The sequence below is a fragment of the Anopheles funestus genome, chromosome 3RL (genome assembly GCF_943734845.2).
Source record: "Anopheles funestus chromosome 3RL, idAnoFuneDA-416_04, whole genome shotgun sequence".
Taxonomy (NCBI): Eukaryota; Metazoa; Arthropoda; class Insecta; order Diptera; family Culicidae; genus Anopheles; species Anopheles funestus.
In genome coordinates, this window is record NC_064599.1 from 59,780,205 (window position 1) to 59,808,197 (window position 27,993).

Sequence of the window (27,993 nt, forward strand, 5' to 3'; positions counted from 1 at the left end):
CATGCCGAACGGTTTAGTCCATTTCGATCGTTTGCCGTTAGCGCTTCGCTTCCGTTTCGTTTGGTCCTTTTTCTCGTTGCGTGCAACGTTTGATTTTTGATTCTTCGAGTTTTTTTTCCGGAGAAGCGATAACAAGTGAGAAAGAGGTAGTGAAAAGAGAGAAAAATAAGTTTCAACCAATTAAAGTACAGTCCGCAAAGTGTAACGGAGCCTGTACATCTGTCTTACGTATAGAAAGTGCCTTTTCGTGTTTGTGCCAAACAGTGCAACAGGTGGGCCAGAACGGTTTCCACACAAGGCAATACATTAAGTAAAAGCTCAACTACCGTTCGATAAGATCTGCTCAAGCTTGAATCGCCCATGTTGGTTGTGTAGCGTATACGGTCCAGTTTCTGCATAGTATATTCGCGCACGTGGACGTGTGCGTGACGTTTGTATGACGTATTTTCAAAACTTTGTGACATATCGCTAGTGTATTGCTGTGTCTGTGTAGTTGAACAAAGTGAAAGGATAAACGTTTCAAGTAGTGTTTACGATAAGTAAACAAATCAATCCAACAGCAGTAACGGTGCACTACTTCCTTCGTACAAGCTGTCAAACAGTCGATGCGTTACGGTGCGTTAGCGGGTGTTACGAGACGATTATTGCTGCTACAAACAAAACGTACCACAGTTGAATTTCGCGTCGCTTACTCTAACCGCAAAATGGCCAGGTAAGTGTTTTTTTTTGTTGCGTCGATTCTCTTAGCCTACAATTCTTCATCGCTCATTCACGAGTTCATTTGGTTTGGTCGGTTTGATAGTTGCATCATCTCGTAATACTCTCGTGTGATGGTTTTTCTTTCTGCCGTATTCGAATTCGATGAATTTCGTAATAGTATGCTGTGTTTGGGACGGAAGCAAAACGATGCGAAGCTACTGACCCTGAACCGGACAGTGAATGTCAAATCTAACCCGGGTCTAAAATTATTTCTAAACACCGCACACTGTCCACCTGGGAGAGGAAGTGTTGTGACTACCCGAGTGTTTCAGTTTGTTTTGTCGCTTGTAGTTGTGGTAGTTTGTTTTTTCTCCCTTCTTTCATGATCACAATGTAGATTGGAAGATTTTGGCTTTTTGTCACCTTCGCAGAGAGCTACAGTTACGCACGCGGGAAACCCGTTAGCAAGCGCACAAAACTCGTCTCAGAATATTAGAGACCGGGAACGCCATGGATTTCGAAAACAAAAAATGGAGCACGTGTTTGTGACCGTTTTGGGGCGCGTTTCGGTTGGCTCACTATACGCGTAAGCACGATTCCCATTCACAACGTGGTCGTATTAGTGAAAGGGGGGTGTTGTTTGAAGGCGTCTGTTTACGCTCCGGGTTTCACGTTTCGCGCAACTTGGGTCATTTTCATTGACCTTCACCGACCCGGAGCTACGTGTTCTTCCTTTTTGTCGTTGTGGATTGCCATCTGCACGCCGTCCGTAAGTAAATTACACGTTCTACACTTTTGGACCACCGTACCTACCATCCAACGTCTGTTTACGATCAGATATCGGTGCTGTGCCATGTGGTTGCAAAGTGGTGATAAAAAATACATGCGAAATAGATAAAATTTGCTACCCATGCGCTTGGTCATTGTCCCCAAGAGCACGAATGCGACATTTTTGTGTGATTGCGAATCTCCTACTGCCGCTTGCGTTTGATCACAATCGTGCTGTATCGCATCAGTTAAAATTAACATTAATTAATCCATCACGGACTAACAACACGACATGAGCTGTTGTTGGCTTTGGCTTGTAACAGAACGAGATCAATCTCGAGAGGTTGGATAGCATCGTCCGCTACATCCTTCACTTCCTGTTTACAGATCGAACGATCGGTTCAAGGCTGGGCGCAGGGAAGTTGTACTGCTGTGCTCTAGAGAAGACATACTCGCAAGTTACATCGGTATTTTATTTAATGAGGCAATTTCCGAGGCGAATTTCCGATCATTGCACAATACCATCCATAATGTGAGGGAACAGACAGTGGCTTTATAAGTACAATAGAGATGAGAATAACAGCTCATTTTAGTGAGTCAACTTAGAGTGAATGAGTTGTTTTAAGGAGTCAGCTCGTTTAATGACTAATTTCGGAGTCATAAAAAACCCAACATAAGAGTATAAGTTAAGGTTCGGTCATTTTACTCACTCATGAGTGTCGACCATGGTGTGTCGAATTGCAAAAAAAGTAAATACGTAAGACATCCATTTATAAATTTTGCTAAATTTCCCAAAAAAGGTAAGGTTATTTTATTCTCTTTTAATTTAAAATATTATTTGAGTAAAAAGAAACTTATTGCAACCAATTGGCATTAAAATAAATCAATTTAAATTTTTTTGCTAAATTGATCAAAAAAATGGCAAGGGGTAAGCCTTATGAAATTTTCGAGATGAAATTTGTTTTAAATTTTTTTTCTGAATTTTTATCCTTTTTTTAATTTAAAGCATTATTTGAGTGAAAAGAAACTTATTGCAACAAATTCGCATCAAAATATATCACATTTATAAATTTTGCTAAATTGCTCAAAAAGAAGGAAAATTTTCCATTTTCTCAAACAAGATATGGAACTTGGTTCCTCGAATAACTTCTGGCACAGACATCTGAGGGCATGGCCGTCCAAGAAGAAAATGTAGCCATTGATGCCATCTATCGACCACAGGTTAAAGATTGGCGATCCGTTGGATACCGAACGAGTTATAGGCAAAATTTGGTGTAAAAATGGGAAAAATTTTACATTTTCTCAAACAGGGTAAGGAACTTGGTTCCTCGAATAACTTCTGGCACAGACATCTGAGGGCATGGCCGTCCAAGAAGAAAATGTAGCCATTGATGCCATCTATCGGTTAAAGATTGGCGATCCGTTGGATACCGACCGAGTTATAGGCAAAATTTGGTGCAAAAATGACCCTTAGTAAATTTTTATTGTTTTGAATTTTTTGATTTTTTCATTATTTTTTACTCTTTTTTTATTTCAATCATTATTTGAGTGAAAAGAAACTCATTGCAACCAATTGGGATTCAAATAAAACAGTTTTATTTTTTTTGCAAAATTTCTCAAAAAAAACGTAAGGGGTAAGCCTTATGAAATTTTCGAGTTGAAATTTTTTTTTCGATTTTTTATTCTTTTTTTAGTTTAAAGCATTATTTGAGTGAAAAGAAACATATTGCAACAAATTCCCATTAAAATATATCACATTTTTCAATTTTGCTAAATTGTTCAAAAACAGGGTAAGGAACTTGGTTCCCTGAATAACTTCTGGCACAGACATCTGACGGTATGGCCGTCCAAGAAGAAAATGTAGCCATTGATGCCATCTATCGACCACAGGTTAAAGATTGGCGATCCGTTGGATACCGACCGAGTTATAGGCAAAATTTGGTGCAAAAATGACCCTTAGTAAATTTTTATTGTTTTGAATTTTTTGATTTTTTCATTATTTTTCACTCTTTTTTTATTTCAATCATTATTTGAGTGAAAAGAAACTCATTGCAACCAATTGGGATTAAAATAAAACAATTTTATTTTTTTTGCAAAACTTCTCAAAAAAAAACGTAAGGGGTAAGCCTTATGAAATTTTCGAGTTGAAATTTTTTTGAAATTTTTTTTTCGATTTTTTATTCTTTTTTTAGTTTAAAGCATTATTTGAGTGAAAAGAAACATATTGCAACAAATTCCCATTAAAATATATCACATTTTTCAATTTTGCTAAATTGTTCAAAAACAGGGTAAGGAACTTGGTTCCCTGAATAACTTCTGGCACAGACATCTGAGGGCATGGCCGTCCAAGAAGAAAATGTAGCCATTGATGCCATATATCGACCACAGGTTAAAGATTGGCGATCCGTTGGATACCGACCGAGTTATAGGCAAAAGTTGGTGCAAAAATGGGAAAAATTTTACATTTTCTCAAACAGGGTAAGGAACTTGGTTCCTCGAATAACTTCTGGCACAGACATCTGAGGGCATGGCCGTCCAAGAAGAAAATGTAGCCATTAATGCCATCTATCGACCACAAGTTAAAGATTGGCGATCCGTTGGATGCCGACCGAGTTATAGGCAAAAGTTGGTGCAAAAATGACCCTTAGTAAATTTTCATTGTTTTGAATTTTTTGATTTTTTCATTATTTTTCACTCTTTTTTTTATTTCAATCATTATTTGAGTGAAAAGAAACTCATTGCAACTAATTGGGATTAAAATAAAACAATTTTATTTTTTTTTGCAAAATTTCTCAAAAAAAACGTAAGGGGTAAGCCTTATGAAATTTTCGAGTTGAAATTTTTTTGAAATTTTTTTTTCGATTTTTTATTCTTTTTTTAGTTTAAAGCATTATTTGAGTGAAAAGAAACATATTGCAACAAATTCCCATTAAAATATATCACATTTTTCAATTTTGCTAAATTGTTCAAAAACAGGGTAAGGAACTTGGTTCCCTGAATAACTTCTGGCACAGACATCTGAGGGCATGGCCGTCCAAGAAGAAAATGTAGCCATTGATGCCATATATCGACCACAGGTTAAAGATTGGCGATCCGTTGGATACCGACCGAGTTATAGGCAAAAGTTGGTGCAAAAATGGGAAAAATTTTACATTTTCTCAAACAGGGTAAGGAACTTGGTTCCTCGAATAACTTCTGGCACAGACATCTGAGGGCATGGCCGTCCAAGAAGAAAATGTAGCCATTAATGCCATCTATCCACCACAAGTTAAAGATTGGCGATCCGTTGGATGCCGACCGAGTTATAGGCAAAAGTTGGTGCAAAAATGAGAAAAATTTTACATTTTCTCAAACAGGGTAAGGAACTTGGTTCCTCGAATAACTTCTGGCACAGACATCTGAGGGCATGGCCGTCCAAGAAGAAAATGTAGCCATTGATGCCATCTATCGACCACAGGTTAAAGATTGGCGATCCGTTGGATACCGACCGAGTTATAGGCAAAAGTTGGTGGGGGGAAAATGGGAAAAATTTTACATTTTCTCAAACAGGGTATGGAACTTGGTTCCTCGAATAACTTCTGGCACAGACATCTGAGGGCATGGCCGTTCAAGAAGAAAATGTAGCCATTTTTCCCATCTATCGACCACAGGTTAAAGATTGGCGATCCGTTGGATACCGACCGAGTTATAGGCAAAATTTGGTGCAAAAATGACCCTTAGTAAATTTTTATTGTTTTGAATTTTTTGATTTTTTCATTATTTTTCACTCTTTTTTTATTTCAATCATTATTTGAGTGAAAAGAAACTCATTGCAACCAATTGGGATTAAAATAAAACAATTTTATTTTTTTTGCAAAACTTCTCAAAAAAAAACGTAAGGGGTAAGCCTTATGAAATTTTCGAGTTGAAATTTTTTTGAAATTTTTTTTTCGATTTTTTATTCTTTTTTTAGTTTAAAGCATTATTTGAGTGAAAAGAAACATATTGCAACAAATTCCCATTAAAATATATCACATTTTTCAATTTTGCTAAATTGTTCAAAAACAGGGTAAGGAACTTGGTTCCCTGAATAACTTCTGGCACAGACATCTGACGGTATGGCCGTGCAAGAAGAAAATGTAGCCATTGATGCCATCTATCGACCACAGGTTAAAGATTGGCGATCCGTTGGATACCGACCGAGTTATAGGCAAAAGTTGGTGGGGGGAAAATGGGAAAAATTTTACATTTTCTCAAACAGGGTAAGGAACTTGGTTCCTCGAATAACTTCTGGCACAGACATCTGAGGGCATGGCCGTCCAAGAAGAAAATGTAGCCATTAATGCCATCTATCGACCACAAGTTAAAGATTGGCGATCCGTTGGATGCCGACCGAGTTATAGGCAAAAGTTGGTGCAAAAATGAGAAAAATTTTACATTTTCTCAAACAGGGTAAGGAACTTGGTTCCTCGAATAACTTCTGGCACAGACATCTGAGGGCATGGCCGTCCAAGAAGAAAATGTAGCCATTGATGCCATCTATCGACCACAGGTTAAAGATTGGCGATCGGTTGGATACCGACCGAGTTATAGGCAAAAGTTGGTGGGGGGAAAATGGGAAAAATTTTACATTTTCTCAAACAGGGTATGGAACTTGGTTCCTCGAATAACTTCTGGCACAGACATCTGAGGGCATGGCCGTTCAAGAAGAAAATGTAGCCATTTTTCCCATCTATCGACCACAGGTTAAAGATTGGCGATCCGTTGGATACCGACCGAGTTATAGGCAAAATTTGGTGCAAAAATGACCCTTAGTAAATTTTTATTGTTTTGAATTTTTTGATTTTTTCATTATTTTTCACTCTTTTTTTATTTCAATCATTATTTGAGTGAAAAGAAACTCATTGCAACCAATTGGGATTAAAATAAAACAATTTTATTTTTTTTGCAAAACTTCTCAAAAAAAAACGTAAGGGGTAAGCCTTATGAAATTTTCGAGTTGAAATTTTTTTGAAATTTTTTTTTCGATTTTTTATTCTTTTTTTAGTTTAAAGCATTATTTGAGTGAAAAGAAACATATTGCAACAAATTCCCATTAAAATATATCACATTTTTCAATTTTGCTAAATTGTTCAAAAACAGGGTAAGGAACTTGGTTCCCTGAATAACTTCTGGCACAGACATCTGACGGTATGGCCGTCCAAGAAGAAAATGTAGCCATTGATGCCATCTATCGACCACAGGTTAAAGATTGGCGATCCGTTGGATACCGACCGAGTTATAGGCAAAATTTGGTGCAAAAATGACCCTTAGTAAATTTTTATTGTTTTGAATTTTTTGATTTTTTCATTATTTTTTACTCTTTTTTTATTTCAATCATTATTTGAGTGAAAAGAAACTCATTGCAACCAATTGGGATTAAAATAAAACAATTTTATTTTTTTTGCAAAACTTCTCAAAAAAAAACGTAAGGGGTAAGCCTTATGAAATTTTCGAGTTGAAATTTTTTTGAAATTTTTTTTTCGATTTTTTATTCTTTTTTTAGTTTAAAGCATTATTTGAGTGAAAAGAAACATATTGCAACAAATTCCCATTAAAATATATCACATTTTTCAATTTTGCTAAATTGTTCAAAAACAGGGTAAGGAACTTGGTTCCCTGAATAACTTCTGGCACAGACATCTGAGGGCATGGCCGTCCAAGAAGAAAATGTAGCCATTGATGCCATATATCGACCACAGGTTAAAGATTGGCGATCCGTTGGATACCGACCGAGTTATAGGCAAAAGTTGGTGCAAAAATGGGAAAAATTTTACATTTTCTCAAACAGGGTAAGGAACTTGGTTCCCTGAATAACTTCTGGCACAGACATCTGAGGGCATGGCCGTCCAAGAAGAAAATGTAGCCATTAATGCCATCTATCGACCACAAGTTAAAGATTGGCGATCCGTTGGATGCCGACCGAGTTATAGGCAAAAGTTGGTGCAAAAATGAGAAAAATTTTACATTTTCTCAAACAGGGTAAGGAACTTGGTTCCTCGAATAACTTCTGGCACAGACATCTGAGGGCATGGCCGTCCAAGAAGAAAATGTAGCCATTGATGCCATCTATCGACCACAGGTTAAAGATTGGCGATCCGTTGGATACCGACCGAGTTATAGGCAAAAGTTGGTGGGGGGAAAATGGGAAAAATTTTACATTTTCTCAAACAGGGTATGGAACTTGGTTCCTCGAATAACTTCTGGCACAGACATCTGAGGGCATGGCCGTTCAAGAAGAAAATGTAGCCATTTTTTCCCATCTATCGACCACAGGTTAAAGATTGGCGATCCGTTGGATACCGACCGAGTTATAGGCAAAATTTGGTGCAAAAATGACCCTTAGTAAATTTTTATTGTTTTGAATTTTTTGATTTTTTCATTATTTTTCACTCTTTTTTTATTTCAATCATTATTTGAGTGAAAAGAAACTCATTGCAACCAATTGGGATTAAAATAAAACAATTTTATTTTTTTTGCAAAACTTCTCAAAAAAAAACGTAAGGGGTAAGCCTTATGAAATTTTCGAGTTGAAATTTTTTTGAAATTTTTTTTTCGATTTTTTATTCTTTTTTTAGTTTAAAGCATTATTTGAGTGAAAAGAAACATATTGCAACAAATTCCCATTAAAATATATCACATTTTTCAATTTTGCTAAATTGTTCAAAAACAGGGTAAGGAACTTGGTTCCCTGAATAACTTCTGGCACAGACATCTGACGGTATGGCCGTCCAAGAAGAAAATGTAGCCATTGATGCCATCTATCGACCACAGGTTAAAGATTGGCGATCCGTTGGATACCGACCGAGTTATAGGCAAAATTTGGTGCAAAAATGACCCTTAGTAAATTTTTATTGTTTTGAATTTTTTGATTTTTTCATTATTTTTTACTCTTTTTTTATTTCAATCATTATTTGAGTGAAAAGAAACTCATTGCAACCAATTGGGATTAAAATAAAACAATTTTATTTTTTTTGCAAAACTTCTCAAAAAAAAACGTAAGGGGTAAGCCTTATGAAATTTTCGAGTTGAAATTTTTTTGAAATTTTTTTTTCGATTTTTTATTCTTTTTTTAGTTTAAAGCATTATTTGAGTGAAAAGAAACATATTGCAACAAATTCCCATTAAAATATATCACATTTTTCAATTTTGCTAAATTGTTCAAAAACAGGGTAAGGAACTTGGTTCCCTGAATAACTTCTGGCACAGACATCTGAGGGCATGGCCGTCCAAGAAGAAAATGTAGCCATTGATGCCATATATCGACCACAGGTTAAAGATTGGCGATCCGTTGGATACCGACCGAGTTATAGGCAAAAGTTGGTGCAAAAATGGGAAAAATTTTACATTTTCTCAAACAGGGTAAGGAACTTGGTTCCTCGAATAACTTCTGGCACAGACATCTGAGGGCATGGCCGTCCAAGAAGAAAATGTAGCCATTAATGCCATCTATCGACCACAAGTTAAAGATTGGCGATCCGTTGGATGCCGACCGAGTTATAGGCAAAAGTTGGTGCAAAAATGAGAAAAATTTTACATTTTCTCAAACAGGGTAAGGAACTTGGTTCCTCGAATAACTTCTGGCACAGACATCTGAGGGCATGGCCGTCCAAGAAGAAAATGTAGCCATTGATGCCATCTATCGACCACAGGTTAAAGATTGGCGATCCGTTGGATACCGACCGAGTTATAGGCAAAAGTTGGTGGGGGGAAAATGGGAAAAATTTTACATTTTCTCAAACAGGGTAAGGAACTTGGTTCCTCGAATAACTTCTGGCACAGACATCTGAGGCCATGGCCGTCCAAGAAGAAAATGTAGCCATTGATGCCATCTATCGACCACAGGTTAAAGATTGGCGATCCGTTGGATATCAACCGAGTTATAGCCAAAATTTGGTGCAAAAATGACCCTTAGTAAATTTTCATTTTTTTGAATTTTTTGATTTTTTCATTATTTTTCACTCTTTTTTTTATTTCAATCATTATTTGAGTGAAAAGAAACTCATTGCAACCAATTGGGATTAAAATAAAACAATTTTATTTTTTTTGCAAAATTTCTCAAAAAAAACGTAAGGGGTACCCCTTATGAAATTTTCGAGTTGAAATTTTTTTGACATTTTTTTTTCGATTTTTTATTCTTTTTTTAGTTTAAAGCATTATTTGAGTGAAAAGAAACATATTGCAACAAATTCCCATTAAAATATATCACATTTTTCAATTTTGCTAAATTGTTCAAAAACAGGGTAAGGAACTTGGTTCCCTGAATAACTTCTGGCACAGACATCTGACGGTATGGCCGTCCAAGAAGAAAATGTAGCCATTGGTGCCATCTATCGACCACAAGTAAAAGATTGGCGGTCCGTTGGGTACCGACCGAGTTATAGGCAAAATTTGGTGCAAAAATGACCCTTAGTAAATTTTCATTTTTTTGAATTTTTTGATGTTTTCATTATTTTTCTCACTTTTTTTTATTTCAATCATTATTTGAGTGAAAAGAAACTCATTGCAACCAATTGGGATTAAAATAAAACAATTTTATTTTTTTTGCACAATTTCTCAAAAAAAACGTAAGGGGTACCCCTTATGAAATTTTCGAGTAGAAATTTTTTTAAATTTTTTTTTCTAATTTTTTATTCTTTTTTTAATTTAAAGCATTATTTGAGTTAAAAGAAACTTATTGCAACAAATTCGCATCAAAATATATCACATTTATAAATTTTGCTAAATTGCTCAAAAACGAGGAAAATTTTACCGGTTGAGGTTTGGCTTGTCGTCAAATCTAGCTTTACTAACTCTTCTATACGTATGTGACAAAATGTAACCATTACTTTGCATAAAGATTGCTCCTAACTACATCCTCCTATCTTTGCCAAGAGTTCCACGAATTGTTTATCGTTTGCTATCGCTTGTAGCATTACCTATTACTAACTCTTACGTACACTACGCAGACTGCGGCGTGCCATCAGACACGTTCGTTCATAAGGAATATTACAATAACCCTCTTTCATGATGCAACACACCCTCAAAGTTTCCAATTCGGACTTCATTCCCTTCCCTAAACTCGTAACGGTGCTTTCTGATGTCGTTTTTCTACAGTCGCGCTCTTATCACCGAAATCAGAAAGCTTATCAACTAACCGTTGGTGTGAAATGTATTTGATTTAATGTTTAATCTGGCAATATTGACTGCCAAAAATTTTCGGAAGTCTACATCAATAACATCATTCACACCTGGAGAAATATGATTGATTCGCGTAGACAGCACTTATTCATTGGAATTTTGCGGCAAAGCAGAAAAAAAACGCAAAATAAAAAAGGCTTCCGTTTTCATTCCGTTTTCTTATCATCTGCTGAACGACGCAGGCAAGATATCAACGTCATGTATGCTTGTACTGTTGAACTTTCAGTTTTGTTTATCAAAGTGTACCGGAGAGAAAGTTTTTGCTATAATGTCTAAAGTACCATATATTTAATGACAAAGCATGTTCGGGATTTAGAAATTTTGTAGTAATGAAGCCGTAATGAAAAAATGAATGAAAGTAATGAATGAAATGGAACACTGAGTAGCTGAATATCAACAAATATTTCTATGCAGTTTAATGCTATAAACATACATATTCTTCATTCCCATTCTCTCTCTGGAGGCATACCGACGTCAACGTCACGTGTATGCAAATGTTTGTCCCACCATCATACGGATGACGCAATCACCAAACATAAATAAATCCTATCGCTGGTGCGACGGTGACGCACGTAGAAATAAAACAATTTTGAACAATTTCACCAATTGCCAGACCGATAAAATGATGCGTCCCTAACAAACAAAAACCGACTACTCCAACTATCAAATTTGCACACTGCGCAAAAGCGCACCGCGCAGCTTCGGAGGAAGGAAACGCGATAGTAGACGCAATATAAATTGAAAACTTCGTCACTTCCGGTACGTAGGATGAAGCGGATTACCAAGAGACGAGATTGTTTAAATTCAATTTACCCCCTTGAAGCGTACACTAACACCCGCTAAACATTCACCCTTGGCCATCAACACACTGCGAGGGGAAATGGTTGGTTCAATGGCCGCCAAAAATAGCCATCATGCTATACGTCACACAGTTTGTACACTTATATGCGTGAAGTAGTTTTAGAAATGGTGTGTTTTGCGCCTAAACAACCGACCGGCGATGATGAACTGAGAAAACATAATGCTGTCACTCGACAGCCGTTCGTAACGCGTTACGATTGTGTTGTTGGTTTGTGTCTTCGCTAAATATAAAAATGCGCGCGTCGTACTGCAAAGCAAATACATTTAAACATTTGTAAACGAGTTTTAAAATTATAAAGAAAAACTTTTAGTTGAAACAACTATGAACAATTGCAAACATGTGCATTTCAATACCTAAAACATAGTCATTTCTGTATGGATTATAGCTGTTCGACTCCTTTGACGCTACGCTACTAATGTTGCATACTTCAATCGTTGAAACATTCATGCGTTGTTTTTTTATACTTTTATTTTGATTTTATGTTAGAAAAATAGTATAAAAAATTAAACTAGTTGATGGTTTTATTCTTTTATAAAATAAGAATATCATGAGTATAATTTGGGAATTGTGTGTATTAGTGTATATTTAATTTAACGATTCAAACATGTATAGTTTTTTATGGTTCTTTAGCTACTTTACAACTAAAAGTTTTTAGTTTCGTACGAATTTAATGAGCTAATGATACAGTTCGTTGAATTAATGGCATCAACCTTGTCCGTGTGCGGATTTTATGACCTTCACCGCCCAACTCAATCGTGGCCATATAGTTTGAATCTGATTGTAAACCTGTTCACCTTAGTAGAATTTCGATTCAAAATTTAATTTGATTGTTTAAGCCGGATTCTACTCTACCGCAACACATCTATTCGTACTAGAGATCGTTGACCGCTCGATTGCCAAATGATCATCATGATACAAACGCAAATAAAACACGCATCGGTCACTTCCTTCCTGTTCAGCTTACGATTAGATTCCGTCCGATGTCAGCTAAAAAAATCCCCGCAAAACCAATGGAATGTACGACAAGTGAGTAGTAGTATCAACAGTGTCAGTATCACACGGTCAATTATACGCACGGATTCCCTAACCGACACACACGCATGTTTCTCGATGCTGAAGGGTGCAAAATGGGTGGAGGGTGGATCTCATATCAATTGCCCTTAGCCCCTATACTGTCCGCTCTTCGTTAACGATGTTGGTCATAAATCCATATGCTCTCGTGCAGTCGTAGCGCAGTACAGTGCGTGTCGTAAATGTGTGATCGAAAGCGGCACTACAACAAAATTATTTTAATTTCTTATTTAAACCTTTCTATATTGCCCACAAATTGCTACGCAAACAAAACTCAGCGAGTTTGTCTAGGAGTATCTTTTTTTCGGTGTAACCAACATTTAAACACTTGGCTTATCTTTACTACCTACCAATTGTACTCTAATGCAGCCAACTCCACCTCCTGCAATAAACAGATCGATCGGCTGTTCGGCACCCTTTCACCACCGAATAACACGCCTTCAAGGGCCGTTACGGTAGTAACACGACGAAGTACAGACACTGTGTGAAACAACTCTATCACAGCAATTACTTTACCCTTACCGCTGCTATTGGTTACCCGCAGCCAATCACCCTTCTCGCCCATCCCTTAATCTCCCTCCACGGGACAGTGTGTTGGTGTGGTCCGTGAATGGTGTGGAGAGACAAAGCCAGCAGTAATCAGCAGTCCGCGAGATTGTGCCGCGAATGGAAGTCACACCGTCGGGTGTGTGTGACCGACCTAGAGCAAAGCGTGTGGCAGGGAGGTGTTTAAGCACCAGGGCACTGTTCCAAACTCCCTTCTCCAAGTCTCGGCCGGGTAAACTCGCATCATCGTACAGCAGAGGGTCGACGGGTTTCACTTGCGGCACGAGCGCACGGAAGCCGCTAGGTTAGTCCGTCAGTAGTACGAGTCGCAGGCAGCGCGTCGAACATCGTGAAATCGCGACTCGAACCATTCGTCAAATTGCGGTCGCGATCGCCAATTTTTGTGTTTTGCAAGACGCTAGACACGGCGTTAAGAGTGTATTGTTTTAGTGTCAGTGACAAGTGCTGCTCCCGTGTGGATCGTCACGTCAAGAAAAGATTCTAATCAATTATTTTAAGAATCATCAGTGACGTGGTGTAACTGTCAAACGTCAGTGTTCGATTTAGTAACGGTTTGTACAAGATCGTTTCGTGTAACGCTTGATAACGACGAAGTCATCGTCCATTGCGTCACCTCAGCACGTGTATGTGTTTTTTTTCCCGCGCTAATGCAAGATTTCCCGGGTGAACAAACGCACGTGCCTATGTGTGCAATAGTGAGCTTGTGTCAATAGTCGATCGGTTGCAGAATTTCTCCACTTCTCTTTCGCCTGGTGATCGTTTCGTACGTGTTCGGAAGAAGATTGGATAGAAGAACTCAGACGGCGTTGATACGTTTTCCATAACCAGTGCAGTGTTTTTGCAGACGACAACCGTTTTGAAGGGTGTTAAATTATTGTTTATCTTTCCGTCACTCGTCTGCAGTGACGATGAGAACACTAAGAACTATGCGATACGGTGTTACAAACGGAAAAGAAAATTATTTCGCATAGCAAACAAATAAACAACAACACAAAAAAACGCACATACGCACAGAACTGCACTGCGAAAAGCGAAACGAGTCCCCAACGTAACCGCCAAGGCCGCGACGATGTCGAAATGTTACTTCCGTTTTTGAGGGTGTTGGCTTGCAATGGAGTTACTTACCTTTTTTTCGTTCTATTCCTCCATTCGTCTGCGAAAACACACACACACGATCGCCAGAAGTCCTTCGTGAATAGCCCGGCCGGTTGGCTGGAAACGTGTGAATGGGTGTCGTGAACTAGAGACCTCATGTCCGGTTCGTGTCTCAGAAAGCCTTGAAATCACGTGAAAGTAAGTCGACGCTTCTTATCGCTACCGATCGTCGTACGGGAGGCTTGTTCTGGGAAGAATTAAAATCCAACACGATTTTTCCACTCCAAAGCCGTATGCCGTGCTGCTGATAACGCCAGCAGCATCAAGAGACTTCACATCTAGAGGGCTTCTGATTTAGATTCACATAATTAACATGCTTGTAGTTGATCTGCAGCAAACTGTGGGAAGAACGCGAAACGTGGTGCTTGCGTAAGAGAACAATGGAAACCACCATGATCATGTGCAATGTGTGTAGGCAGTTGCACATTGTGGTCTAGAGAGCGGAAGTTGTCAACGTCAGAGTCTGTATTAATGGGGATATTAATCATAAGAATACGTTACAGTGGTTGTATGTAAATGGAATCATGGCGATATTTATAGAAGCATTTGAAATATTCCAGAAAATGTCTGAAGGTTTTCCCTGATGGTTTTTATTGGTAATTTTTTTCGATCATGAACATATCTTCATAATTAATTACTCTTTCCGTTGAAACTGCGATGATGCTGCATCACAAACTGTATAATGAGATATGACAGTATGTCTTTAATCATGTTCAATTGCAATCCATGGCTATGTTTTGTAACCTCTGCAATTATAAAGATCGATGATTACACATAGTCGCTAAGCATTTAAAGAGAAGACAAAGGAAGAGAAATCATTTGCAGGTAGTTAAATGATAGTTTCAATGTTAATTGTTCTTCCAACTTTCAAAAGCTTTTGCCGATTCGTAACGCATTTCATTTTTGTTTGATCATTCGATCGTCCTTTGGAGAAAATCTGATGGGAAACTCATTGTTTCCATTGTGCCAAGCGTGTAACGAGTTGATGCAATTTTCATGTTATCTGATCTGAGTTTGACCTCTCGGCCTAGGGATCGCAGGCGTTGTTCTGTGATTTGCTCATGATAATTTTGTCGAAAGAGGAGTAAAATGCAATTTTAATCTCACCTTGAGCCATTACAATTTTAAATTCATTTCAAAGTTGATGTTTCGGAAGCAGTTACAACTGATCATAGAAAACAACCTACATCAAGTGTAAATGATTTTAACTATATATACTTGAATTGTATCACTAAATTCTATGAAAAGCTTGCTTCAAATTATCAACTGAAATCATTTCAAACAGGAAAATAATTAGAACACTTTTTTAGAACCATCATGACAGCCGTTTAATGTAATGGCGGTTTGAACTGAGAACTGTCACTACACTGACATGACCTGTTGATTCGTTGTTTACACTTTCCATTTCGTCAGCACATTTATTACTGCCCAGCGTGCTCGGTGAATTAAGTGGCTTCCAAATAAAGTTTCCAGAAACGTGGTGTGCGCATCCTGACGCGGCGCAGATTGCGGGCCATTTCCACCGGTGGTATTCGGAAAAGTGCACAATTTCCGATTGCCACTTTGGCATTCCGCGTATCTGAACTGTGTCGACGCAGCGATCAAAAAAGCACACCCGTTTCCTGGTTAGATTAAGCCATCGTGTACATCTTTGCAGTGTAAAGTATTATTCTAGTGTTCATTTCCATTCGAACGAGTACTTGTACATCTGCAAGAATGATCTACTAATTGCTAAACGAAACGACAACGTCTTGGGGACGTGCAAAAAGATCCTGAACGTGCCATTACGGAAGCAAAGCGTCTGCGAAAGGTGAAGCAGCTTGCTTGCGAAGTCTTAAGGTGGAACTTGAGCAAAGAAGAAGAACTGCAAGCAAGATGTTGGTATCCAGCAACATCAACAAAATGGGGCCCATTCAATCCCTCCTAGACAGGTACATTAAAATATTAACAAAAATGTTGATGATGTTTTTTTAGATTTGCGATACCATAAGCGCATTGTCAAAGGAAACTTTTCTACTAACCCTGCCGAAGCTTCGTTACCTTAAAAGTCTCGTGAGATTTTTGCGAAATAATTGACCTTTTCCCCCATCGAAATAACCGAAAAAAGGAATATGCAAATAAGCTGTCCAATACGGGAATGCTATCCAATTAGCGAAGAGTTCGCAACGTAACCTCAACGGATTGTACCTGATGTAGAAATAACACGGAAAAACCTGTCAACGCAAAAAACCGCTGCAAAAAAATTAAGCAATATTTATTATCATCACAACAGCCCGTTTAATCACATCGTTACCAGTCGACAGAGGTTTTATGGTTTGTTTTTTTTGTGTCTCTCCCTACTCCACTGACTGACACGAACATCCTTCGTCAAGGGCAATAAAAATCTCACAAAATTGCCCATTAATTTCGCAAACGCCAATTCGCCAATGGTCCATCGAGATAAACTTGTTGATAAGTTAAGTAGGGGATGAAAAACAAAGTTATTGTACAACATCGGGACATGTCGGTTTGCAAAAAAGGCGCTAAATGATATGCACAAAAACGTATCGTTTGTCAAGCTTGAGCTCGTGTCGATGATGGAGGTAATTTTTTTGGCATGTTTGTGTGTATTTTGTTTAAATTTATTACATTAGTGGCTATTATTTAATACGCTAGAACGGCATTGTCTCGTGCCGTCAGCCTGTCTACCCTTGATCGTTTTGTTCTTGGCCTTCGTACCAGAACGACGTGATCTTGAAAAGTGGCTGTGTCAAGATAAGCCCACACACTAGCAGTAGCGATGATACGATAACCAAACTAAAAACGTCTTCATAAATGATGGAAAACAATAAACATGTGATGAAACATTGTATTTCTATTACGCTTATTTAAGCGTTCTTCAAGTGATCTATCGCAAAAATGATTGCGATTATGGCAATATTCCATTGCGGCGGTACAGCACAACGCGTTGCTACAATAAGGATTCTTCCAAACAAACACCACCGCCAATGACGTATCTTATCTGTTTTTCAAGGGTGTGCGCAATGAATTTCGGTTCTCCTTCGTGACTGAGAATACCGAACGTGATAAGAACTCCAAATAGTCCCGCCGCAGCTGATAATTAATGGCAAGGTTGTAGATGCACACATTCACCCCAAGGCACGTTGACTTTCTAGCTGCCGGGAACAGCGTTTGTGTGGGTAAACATTTCATCCGTCTCAAGCTTCTAGTTCAAGCACGTGTACAGTAGATCGATGATCTCGATTCACTAACCAGACGAATGTGTGTGTGCGATTTGCGATCGAATTATCATCGCAATCCATCGCGTACGCAGACAAACAATCATGCTCACGTGTACGTCATTCCAATCGCACTGCGAAGAACGTGATTAATCCAGAAACTAAAGCCAGATTTGGCTTCATTCGTTTTGCCTAGTCAGTTAGTTGATAACGAACGGTTGGTTTGTGAAGGATTCAAGTTCTAAGTGGTCATGCACGACCATCGGCAGCAAGCTGGAAGAGTGAAAAGATACCTAAAGTCGTCCGTTTTTGTTGCGAAAAACATCGATCAGTAACAACATTGTTTGGTGACACTGTAGATCAGGGAAGGCTTTATTTTTTAGGGCAAATATGGCCTTGTTTGCGCTACGATCAGTACGGCCAACTTTGCGGTGGGACGTCTCAAGCTTAGGTTCCACTATTTGCTCAACTGGCGGCAGCCTGGGAACCTTGGCCTCGACCGGGACTCAGCGAAGGACCTCGTGCAGTGTCAGTGTCAAACTGCGGCAGCCCACGCTCTGGGAGTTGATGAGGTAAGGGTGAGCTGGATTGCCAAACAGAGCTAATTACCATAGACCGCTACCGTAAGCACGAGGGTTTTGTGAAGCAGATGAAAATGAAGGCTCTCGGTCTCTCTCTCTCTCTGGGTGGTTGCACAAAACGAGCATAATAATGAAGCAAATTGTTGATCGAAGACAGTTTCAAAAGCGTTTTGCAAAAAAAAAGTGGAGAATGGCACTGAACCTTCGCAATACGCCGTGGCACGTGTGTGTTTCGAATAACGTGTGCAACGTTTGATAGTGAATTCTATTGATTAATGCATGTAAATGTTATTGAAATAATCTCGACAGGGTTGTCAAACTCGCTAGGACTCTGAAAGGCATGTCAAGGTTTTCAACTCATCACAGCACAGTTTAATGAGGAATTAAACTTTTAAAGTTTACCTTGCCCTCAATGTTTAACCCGTTTTAGATAAGTGTCGAGCTAAGTCGACCTATTTTTCGTACCGTCTTTGTTATCTACTCGATCCACTTCCGGCCGTAAAAAGCATTTTGCAAAAGGAATTAAGTTGGAAAGTAACATGCAACATGTGTCCATTTAAAACAACCACCTGAATTTAGAATGTAATTGTTACATTAATCCGGTATTAAAGAACTGTTGATTACAATCAGTTGCTATTTTAACATTCGCCACAAGAGAGATACACCAACTATACGTTCTCCACGCTTTCTAGTGGAACAGTATTGTAGCAAAATATAAAAATGGCACCCTTTGAATAGTCCATTAGTGCCGTGCCCGCTGGCCCTCGTTTCACGATTCCCGTTCTACGTGCCGAAACGGGATTGTGTGTACAAGTGTGTAATAAACTGGTTGGAACTAGAATTGTTTTTTATTTCCCCCAAACGCGCCTACTCACTTCCACCGTTTAGCATTTAGATAGATCGTTACGGTGACAAAGATAACAATAATTGGCCAAGTGTACTAATATAAAACCGCAATCACAATCGGTATTCACCGCTATATGTGTCCACTAACACACCCTTCGCGCACTGTGTATCTACTTAATCGAGGTGCCAACAACGTCATAGACAAAAGCTGTCGAAGCTGTCGACTACTGTCACTTACAAAAAAGTCGAAGCCACACCACCATTACCAGTGCGAAAGCCAAGTGTATTCGCAAGCATTCCCCACCGAACCGGGTGCGCTATCTGTCTTGTATTCCTCACAACGGCACCACTGTAACGCGGGCACAAGCGTTAGCGACTGTCGTTAGTAGATCCCATCCGATCGTCCGCTGCGTATCGCTTGATTCGCAAACGAGGAAACGCCGGTGGTGTGTAGGGATCTCGGTGGTCGTATTCTTTATAAAACGGTTGGGTGCCAATTTTACCCAATTCATTTACGTACGGATCGCGCGCTTGTGAGCATCTCCTCTCGCGTTCTCCATTATCCGTCCGAGATAAATTACACCGGTTGTCGGTGTGCGTATAGAGTGGGTAGTGTTTGTGTGTCCTTTTTAGGGAATAAAGCGAGTGAAGATCACCGGCTTAGTGTCCTTAGTGACAGCGAGTGTACTCAGTGTAGAGCCGTTCTCAGAGTTACTTTCTTGTACAAATCATCAGCTGCTTATTTTCATACAACGCTGTCCAGCTTTTGCTAACCTATTTGTCGTCTAAAAGGCGTCTTATCACCAACGTACAAAAGACGTTATCTAGGGAAGCATTGTGTGCGTGTGTGTTATATTTGTTAGTCATTTCCTCGCGAAGAAGTTTAATAGATTAATACTCTAGAGTGCATTCTATGTAATTTTATCCCTTATTGCGATAGTAAGAGGGGCGTTTAAAGTGCATTTCGTAATGTCCAAAAAGCAGATGCAGTTCACAAAACAATACTAAACAGTGCGAAAATAGTGATGATTTAATGTACTGAGTGAAATGCGCATTAACCGTGAATGAATTTCGTGACAACGTGAAGATCGTTGGAGATGAAAGACGCAAAAAATGGATATTTTTACTAATAGCTGTTGTCGAACGATATTTTTATGATAGTTTGCCATTACCACCTTTTGCCAGTCTGCCAAGAAAAGTCGGCCAAATGTTTGTCATATCTTTTGGCCTTGTGTCAAATTGCCGGGAGGGAAATGTACACAATGTGTTATTTATTAGAGCCAATATTTTCCGACCAAACCATAGCGTCCTCATTGCACCCTCATATCTACTTCGAGCATACCATTGCCACTCGAGCTAAGTTTTTCTATTTATTTGTCTATCGATAATATTTATTCAATCTACATTATTATCTTCTATTTTCTATCCTTATTTTATCCATGTGGAAAACATTGTGATACTCCGTCTATGCCTTTTAATTTACTTCCGTTTTATCCCTCGAAAAACAGCCAAAACAATGCCACTTCCGGTACAATTACTAATCGGTAAGCGAAACTGAGTGACAATCAAACCAGTTTTCGGCATGGTTTTGAATGAAGTTGAATGGATAATCCCATTGGAAGAGTCGTAGTACCATTGTTCCCATTTTAGCTTTGCAAATTGTTTCCCTTTGAATGTTAACAATCGTTGGATGATTTCATTTCCTCTAAATTCGGTAACGCCTCGATGGCCTTACTATAACACAGCGAGACAGTTTCGGACCTGTTTGGGTTTATCAGTGCGAGAATTGATTGTGTGCATTATAGATTGTAATACTAATTATGTCCCGTCAGGCGGAATTAGCTTGTTCCATTGTTTCTAACGTTATAATAGGTTGATAATGTCGTGTTGCTACTATTAATAGCAATAAAATCATTATGATTGATTAACACTCCATCACCAAGTGCTGATGATAGTTGATTATACATGTTCGTACATAAAATTATTACACCTCTCAACCTGATTATGCAATTGCACTTAAAACACATTACTTTGGGAATTCCCAAATAAAGCTGTTTTACCATTTCTGCATGGATTAGCGAAATTCCCAACGAGGCGCATTTGCATTAACGAGCAGCGTTGGGGTTATTTTTGCCAGTTTGTCCGGAACCCGTTTTGTATGCAGCAACAGCGAATGATATCAAACTTCCCACCACATCCAGTTCAGAGTTTTCACCAGATTAGCTCACCGTTGTCACCTGTGATTCCTTACACAAATCTGGACTTTTGCCCCTGAGAGGGATGCATTCCTTGACGAGACGAGATCCCCTAGGGGACTTCCCCAGTCGATGGAGGAAGTGTATGTGTGAGTGCATCAGGGGCAAAAGACTTCGACGTGCGCATAGATCACAGTCACGGAAGCAGAAGCCAGCCCGGAAAGTCCACCCGAAGGCTATGGCGGTCGGCTCCTGCTTGCGATGCAAAATGTGTACGAACTCGTTCAATTCTTCTACTCCTTCATCCACGGCATTGGATTCTTGGTGTACTGGCTATTGGGGGGTAATGTTGAATTCCAAATACGTCAACATTTTTATGTTTCCTTCCTTCTGTACTCTGTGCGTGTGTGTGCAAGGTCACGGTAAACATCACGTGCTAGAACCCTAAGCTTCAAACAGCGTAGTGTAGTGTCCTAAACGACTTTAGCATAGAACTGTAGTGATGTTACAAACGCGGCAACCAGTGAGCAATCGAAGGTGGTCATGTCCGCTAGGAATTGTGATAGTAGCGATCTGTTGGCTAGTCGCCATTCCGGCCACTGTAGGGGCAGCAGCCCTAGTAGCAAAGGAAGTGCCCTATATTGTCGATAACCGACAGCTAGAAGCACTTGAGCCTTCTTGTAAGAGGTAAGATTGTTAGTATAATTATGTTTTTTTTTCCTGGAGCAGTGGAAAAAAAGATCCAGAATTCTTTAAACATTAAGAAACATTAAGCGTTCCACGTTCAGTGGCACGTTCCAAGCTAAATTAGCACATATTGCACACAAAAATACACACGGCACATTTAACAACGCGCGCCAGACAGAAAATTAAAGATGCAAATATTGAAACACGAGAACCGTGGCGATTTATGCCGAATAGATAATGAAGCTGTTAACAACTGGAATATGTACAAAGCAACGGCATATTAGTTCATGCCTTTACTCTTATGCATGCAAATAGAAAGGTAATTTTATCGCTGAAGTTACGGCGAAATAATTATGCCTAACTACAAGGGTTCAACTTGCACGATAACAAGTTTAAAAGATATGAAATTGGAGGAAACAAGTTTAGCATATTATTAATCTAATGTAACACGTATTTGCTCTTCTGACGCAACAATGTAACAAAATTAGTTGGTCGCCTCAGAAAATGGGAATGTTCTTGAAATTTGTTATTACGACATTTGTTAGGAGATCATTCCAGTGCTTCCCATTAAATTACCAGCATCAATGGTGACCACAAGTTCACGTGGATGTGCGATACCGAGTGGGTTGTGGTGCACAACTTTAGCAAACAAAAAACAAACTTCTTTTAAAAATAAAGCACTTAACCAATCACCATCAATCAGCTTCCTATGGACAGGAAATTGTTTAGTCATGGGATGAAATGAATTTCCATTGTTCCAGATTGTGGTTTGCCGGGTGTGTATGAAAAACACTCAAATAGCTTCCGATTGTGTGTACTTGTTTCTATCGTAAAACGAATGGAAATGGTCAATAAGTGGTGTAAAAACAAAGTAATGCTTCCGTACTACATCAAAAATTTAAAAAAACAATAAAGTAGTACATTAGACGAGTTGGGACGAGATAAATTTTTACATCCGTGTCTCCTATCTATCCATTGTGGGAGGGTATGGAAAGTAATCGAACATAAAATGGAATCCGCATAAGTGTGACGCCGCGATGTCGTGAATCGGGGGAGTTAGTGTTGCATCTCACCCCGTCACTAAACGCTTAGCAATTGTCGCGATTCAGAAAAATTTTGCGAAACTTCATATAAAAAAAATTATATGTAAAAAAGTATTTTCAGCGAAAAATCGCTATTCGAAGCGCGACTTGACGCCATGATATTATTTGAAAAAGCATTATTTGCGTGAAAAGAAACTTATTTCAACCAATTCCTATTAAATTAAATCAATTTATAAAATTTTGCAAAATTTCCCAAAAAAAAGCTAAGCCTATAGCCTTAGGAAATTTTCAAATTTTTGGAATTTTTAAAATTTTGTATTATTTTTTATTCTTTTTGTTTACTTAAAGCATTATTTGAGTGAAAAGTTACTTATTTCTACCAATTCTCATGAAAATAAATCACTTTTTAAAATTTTGCAAAATTTCCCAAAAAAATTATTGAATTAGAATTATTTTGGAAAATTGAGCTACTTTTGTCGCGATCGCAAACGCGACAATTGCTAAGCATTTAGTGACGGGGTCATGCATCAACAACGTCGCATGCAAACAGAAACATAATCCTAGCAAACGAACCTATAAATACATCGCAATACTGTTGAGCTGTAAACAAATGACATTCTTGTATCGTTGCTTTAAATTTACAAACTTATCATTCTCCAACACCGGAATCGTAATAATCGTACTTCCTCGTTCTTTCTTTTCGCTTTATAGTGAAATTTACTGTCATGGAGATCTGCTGAAGACGGTGCAGATGAGTGAAATCTATCCGGACTCGAAGACGTTCGTGGACATGAAGATGCGCCAGTCGCCGAACGATACGCTCGACTCGTTCCACGAGTTCATGACCGCCCAGAACAACAACCCGTCCAAGGATAAGCTGCGGGAGTGGGTAGAGCTAAACTTTGACAAGCCGGGTGCCGAGTTCGAGGTTTGGACACCGGAAGATTGGACCGCCAAGCCGAAATTCCTCGCCAACATCAAGGATGCCGATTTGCGCGAATTTGCCTCCGAGCTCAACAAGATTTGGCACGAGCTAGGTCGCAAAATGACGACGGATGTTGCGGTAAGTGGACGAGATTCAGGACATTGCGGGAAAAGGTGGAAGTTATAGTTAAAATTCTTTCTATTTGGTTGCACCTTTAGTTAAATCCGGATCTGTACTCTATCATACACGTTGACAATCCGGTAATCGTCCCTGGAGGACGATTCCGGGAATTCTACTACTGGGACTCGTACTGGATCGTGAAGGGATTGCTCCTGTCCGAGATGTACACAACCACCAAGGGCATGTTGGAGAACTTTCTGTCGATTATCCAGCGCTATGGTTTTATTCCGAATGGTGGCCGCATCTACTACAGTATGCGCTCGCAGCCACCGCTACTGTGCGGTATGTTTAAGGCGTACGTCGAAGCTACCAACGATACGAAGTTTGCGATGGACAGTGTGGAGATTCTCGAACGTGAGTTCCAATTCTTCATGAACAACTACGTGACGGAGGTGAACAACCATCAGCTTGCGACGTACGGCTACAAATCCAGTGGACCCCGGCCGGAGTCTTACCGGGAGGATGTGCTCAGTGCGGCCATCTTCGAGCGGGAAGAGGACAAACAGGACTACTACTGTGAGCTGAAGGCAGCCGCCGAAAGTGGTATGGATTTCTCGAGCCGCTGGTTCATTAAGGACGGTACGAACTCGGGCAATCTAACCGATCTCAAGTGTCGCTCAATCGTGGCGGTCGAGCTGAATGCAATCCTCTACTGGAACGCACTAGTGATCGCGGAGTTCTACGGATACCGTAACGATATTAATTCGATCGCGAAAAAGGAAGAATATCTCGCCAAGGCGGACGAACTGAAGAAAGCGATCAATGCGGTACTGTGGGATGAACAGGAAGGTGCCTGGTTCGATTACGATCTGATCAACAAGAAGCTGCGCAAATACTTCACACCAACGAATCTGTCCCCGCTATGGGTTGGATGTTACGATCGGACCGATAAGAATCTGCCGAAACGCATACTGGACTACATTGATCGGTTGCAGCTGGATCGCTATCCGGGCGGTGTACCGAACACGCTGCAAAACACCAACGAGCAGTGGGACTTCCCGAACGTGTGGGCTCCGATGCAGCACATGCTCGTGATGGGGCTGGATTCGCTCGACAGCGCAGACGCGAAGGAACTTGCCTTCCGGTGGGCACAGCGTTGGGTACGGGGGAACTATCTTACCTACAACAAGACGAAGGCCATGTTTGAGAAGGTAAGTGAAGTGAAGAACAATTTGCTGCGATGAATTTTCCTATCAATTGTTTAATCCCGCTCCCATTTCAGTACGATGCACAAGAGCTCGGTGGACATGGCGGTGGCGGTGAGTACGACGTTCAGACCGGATTCGGCTGGACAAACGGTGCTGCAATGGATATGATGAACAAGTATGGCGACAGACTGACGACAGGTGCGATAGAGTGAACAGGCGTCCATCGACAAAATCTCATTCTGTCTTACTTCCGATCTTTCAACCATTGTGCCGTTGTATGTGTCCTGCATCCTTTCTCCGAGGTTCGCACGTGTGGTCAGCAAACAAAAAAAAAATACAAATTATAATCATGATCCACCATCGAAAAGTAGCTTCACGGGAAAGACATTCTCGATTGATGGGAGATCTTCTCTTTCTCTCGCTCTCTCTCTCCCCTCCTCTTTCTCTATTTTGTTGACCACGTGCACTTTTGTGAGAAAGGAGAAGCGATTCATTCGACTCATGACACTCGCATTTTTTTATGTTTGTTTCTTTGTCCGTTTTAAAAATATGCATTGATTTCCATTTATGATTTGTTTTCTTGTTTAAAAATAGTCTGAAAGAGTAGAGGGGACAGTTTAGGTTTAGGATTTAGTACAAAGCAAAACAAAAAAACAGACAACAGGCTCTCCTGTTAACTTACCCTCAGGATGGCTGTTTATGTCCGTGGAATGGTCTATAAGTGACAATAATGGCGTATTTATTTGACAAACACTTCGCGATAGTGTGATTTAACGAGAACATTGTATACCTTTCAATTTGATGTATATGTCGATCCTTGTTATGATTTTCATATTAAAATGCTGTACGTATTAAAAGCTAGGAAAGTGAGATAGCCAGCTTTGATTATTTCCATTGGAACACAAGTGCCAGGAGAATAAAAAAATTGTCGCAGGGTCTCGGTGAGCTACTGCTTTAAAATAGGAAAACAACGCAACAAACCCCCGAAGAGAGAGTAGTGTTTAGAAGCTGATGTGATAGTTAGGATGGAAATTGATACAATTTTAACAACCCCCTTAAAAAACGCAGCGGAATTGATCGGTTGTTGCTGAAATTTTAAACTTTCCCCTTTTCCGGGCACAAAACCAACAACGAACGGTGGGTTAGTTGTAGTTTGCTCAGAATAGAGTAGGATTGACGCATGTCAAACATTTTGCAGCGATTAATCCAACGCGTGTGGTGTAGTATTGATATGAAATAAAAATGTAAAAAAACATGGCAAGCAGAAGACTCGTACGACAGGTTAAAATAATTGGTAACATTGTTAATTGAAAAACAGCAATAACAAGGCACCGAATACGAACACACCCATCCATCTGTGTACGTCCAAACTTCCTTCTTTCATCATCTTCCAAGGTTAACTTCCGTACATCATCTGTAGCGTTTCTTCGCCACCAAATAAACCTATTGGTTTCCTTCGCTCGTTAAGTGATGTTCAAAATTTTGCTCACCATCTTCACGCCGCACGTTAACTCACCATGGAACTGTGTGTAAGTGTTACCTTTTTCACGTTCATTGTGTTGCATTAGTTGATAGATGTTTGTTTGCATGCATGCTAAAACATAAACAGATGGTAAATATTTAGAATTAATTATTTATACTAATGTTTTACTCTCTTGCCTTACTCTAGTGGATTCCGAAGTGAACCCGAATGACAGCGGAAATGGAAACGGTGCGCTGGTAGCATACTCCATCAATACCGGTATTATTGCCACCATCATAGCATTCTTCGTTGGCGTGTTTGGGTGAGGTAGGTTAAACCGAATGGGACGAAATTTTTCTTTCTTTTATTTGGTCAAATTAATCGTTTGTTTTCTTCCAATTTGCAGCTTAATTGTGGAAGCTGAATCATCATTTCATCCGTGTCTACGACGGACCACTGTTCAATATTAACCGCACGAGTCGCCGGCGACAGTCGACACACGCATTGAATTTGTGTCTCAACGCGTGTTACTTTCCTCGCCACTAAAAGTGTGATAATCAAAGGACAAAAATCCGAAAGAAAAGTAACATTCCTCCCTCCCTTCCTTTCTCTCATGAAATCATTCCAAAACTGTCTAACCTCCTGTGCGTTGTTTTGTGGTGGTACGCAACTACAAAGTATTAACTAAAACGACGTTCGTATTGCGTGTTTCACTGCGAACGAAATGCGTTTATGTTTCATCGATCAACATGATCTGACTATCTGTTGATTATCGTATTATGCATGGACTTAAAAAAGAATTTAACCAAATAACCCATAAAATATTACGTTAAACACACACGTTCATCGTTACATTCCCCATTGCTGAAAGAAATGATATTGATCGATTATTTTTATTCTCTTATTTCCCTGGTGCGTTTCAAATTTTCCAACAGCAGCATATTCCGAAGGTTTTTCGGTCGATGAACCTATTAAACGACGTCAACTAAGAAGTGTATGGTGTGGTCGTATTTTTGATAAATAAATGTTCTATCGATATTCTTACTTCTTATATTTTTAAATTCATAAAGTAATAATATCACAAGCAAGTTGATATTCTAGATTGAAGGACTCTCAACAACTCTTGAGATTATAGTGCCACGAAGGGAAGAAGCTGATATGTGTAGCCAAAAAATGATCATTGGTAATAAGCGTGAGAGGAAGATGATCTCTTGTAAACGGAAGTGATGGATCGTGTCTGATGCAATTTGTCACAATCGACGGAGATTTGAACGAAAGGTAAGAGATAATGTTTGTAATATGCAGTAAAATGAAATTAATCTATTTTATATACCTACAGTTTCCAAACAAATTTACCATATATCCTTTATTCATCTTTCACCAATTGC

The 27,993-nt window shown here is 39.3% G+C and overlaps 1 protein-coding gene and 1 long non-coding RNA gene across 9 annotated transcripts; both read left to right on the forward strand.

The window, feature by feature from the left end:
• Nucleotides 1-27,643, forward strand: LOC125768367 (trehalase). Of its 8 annotated transcripts, none has more exons than XM_049435917.1 (7): nt 1-712; nt 20,474-20,509; nt 23,602-23,953; nt 24,034-25,146; nt 25,218-25,341; nt 26,813-26,927; nt 27,541-27,643. In XM_049435917.1, the coding sequence occupies exons 1-7, from the start codon at nt 606-608 to the stop codon at nt 27,569-27,571; spliced, it is 1,878 nt and encodes a 625-aa protein (XP_049291874.1). In that variant the 5' UTR covers nt 1-605; the 3' UTR covers nt 27,572-27,643. The 8 variants fall into 8 exon arrangements, with proteins under 8 accessions (XP_049291874.1, XP_049291875.1, XP_049291872.1 ...); XM_049435911.1 differs by lacking the exons at nt 1-712; nt 20,474-20,509 and adding exons at nt 19,457-19,570; nt 21,577-21,847; XM_049435914.1 differs by lacking the exons at nt 1-712; nt 20,474-20,509 and adding exons at nt 19,457-19,570; nt 21,577-21,847 and having other exon boundaries at nt 27,544-27,643.
• On the forward strand, nt 2,875-7,616 carry LOC125768435 (uncharacterized). The gene is made up of 4 exons (XR_007418889.1): nt 2,875-4,045; nt 4,545-4,924; nt 6,192-6,689; nt 7,188-7,616. It is a non-coding gene; the product is annotated as an uncharacterized LOC125768435 (long non-coding RNA).
• Nucleotides 27,644-27,993: the final 350 nt, after the last annotated feature.

Coding starts and splice junctions, on each gene's coding strand:
- LOC125768367 (XM_049435911.1), top strand. CDS start 21,663: ATGTTACAAACGCGGCAACCAGTGAGCAATCGAAGGTGGTCATGTCCG. Junction 21,848..23,601: donor CTTGAGCCTTCTTGTAAGAG/GTAAGATTGTTA, acceptor TTCGCTTTATAG/TGAAATTTACTGTCATGGAG. Junction 26,928..27,540: donor TTCTTCGTTGGCGTGTTTGG/GTGAGGTAGGTT, acceptor ATTTTCCAACAG/CAGCATATTCCGAAGGTTTT.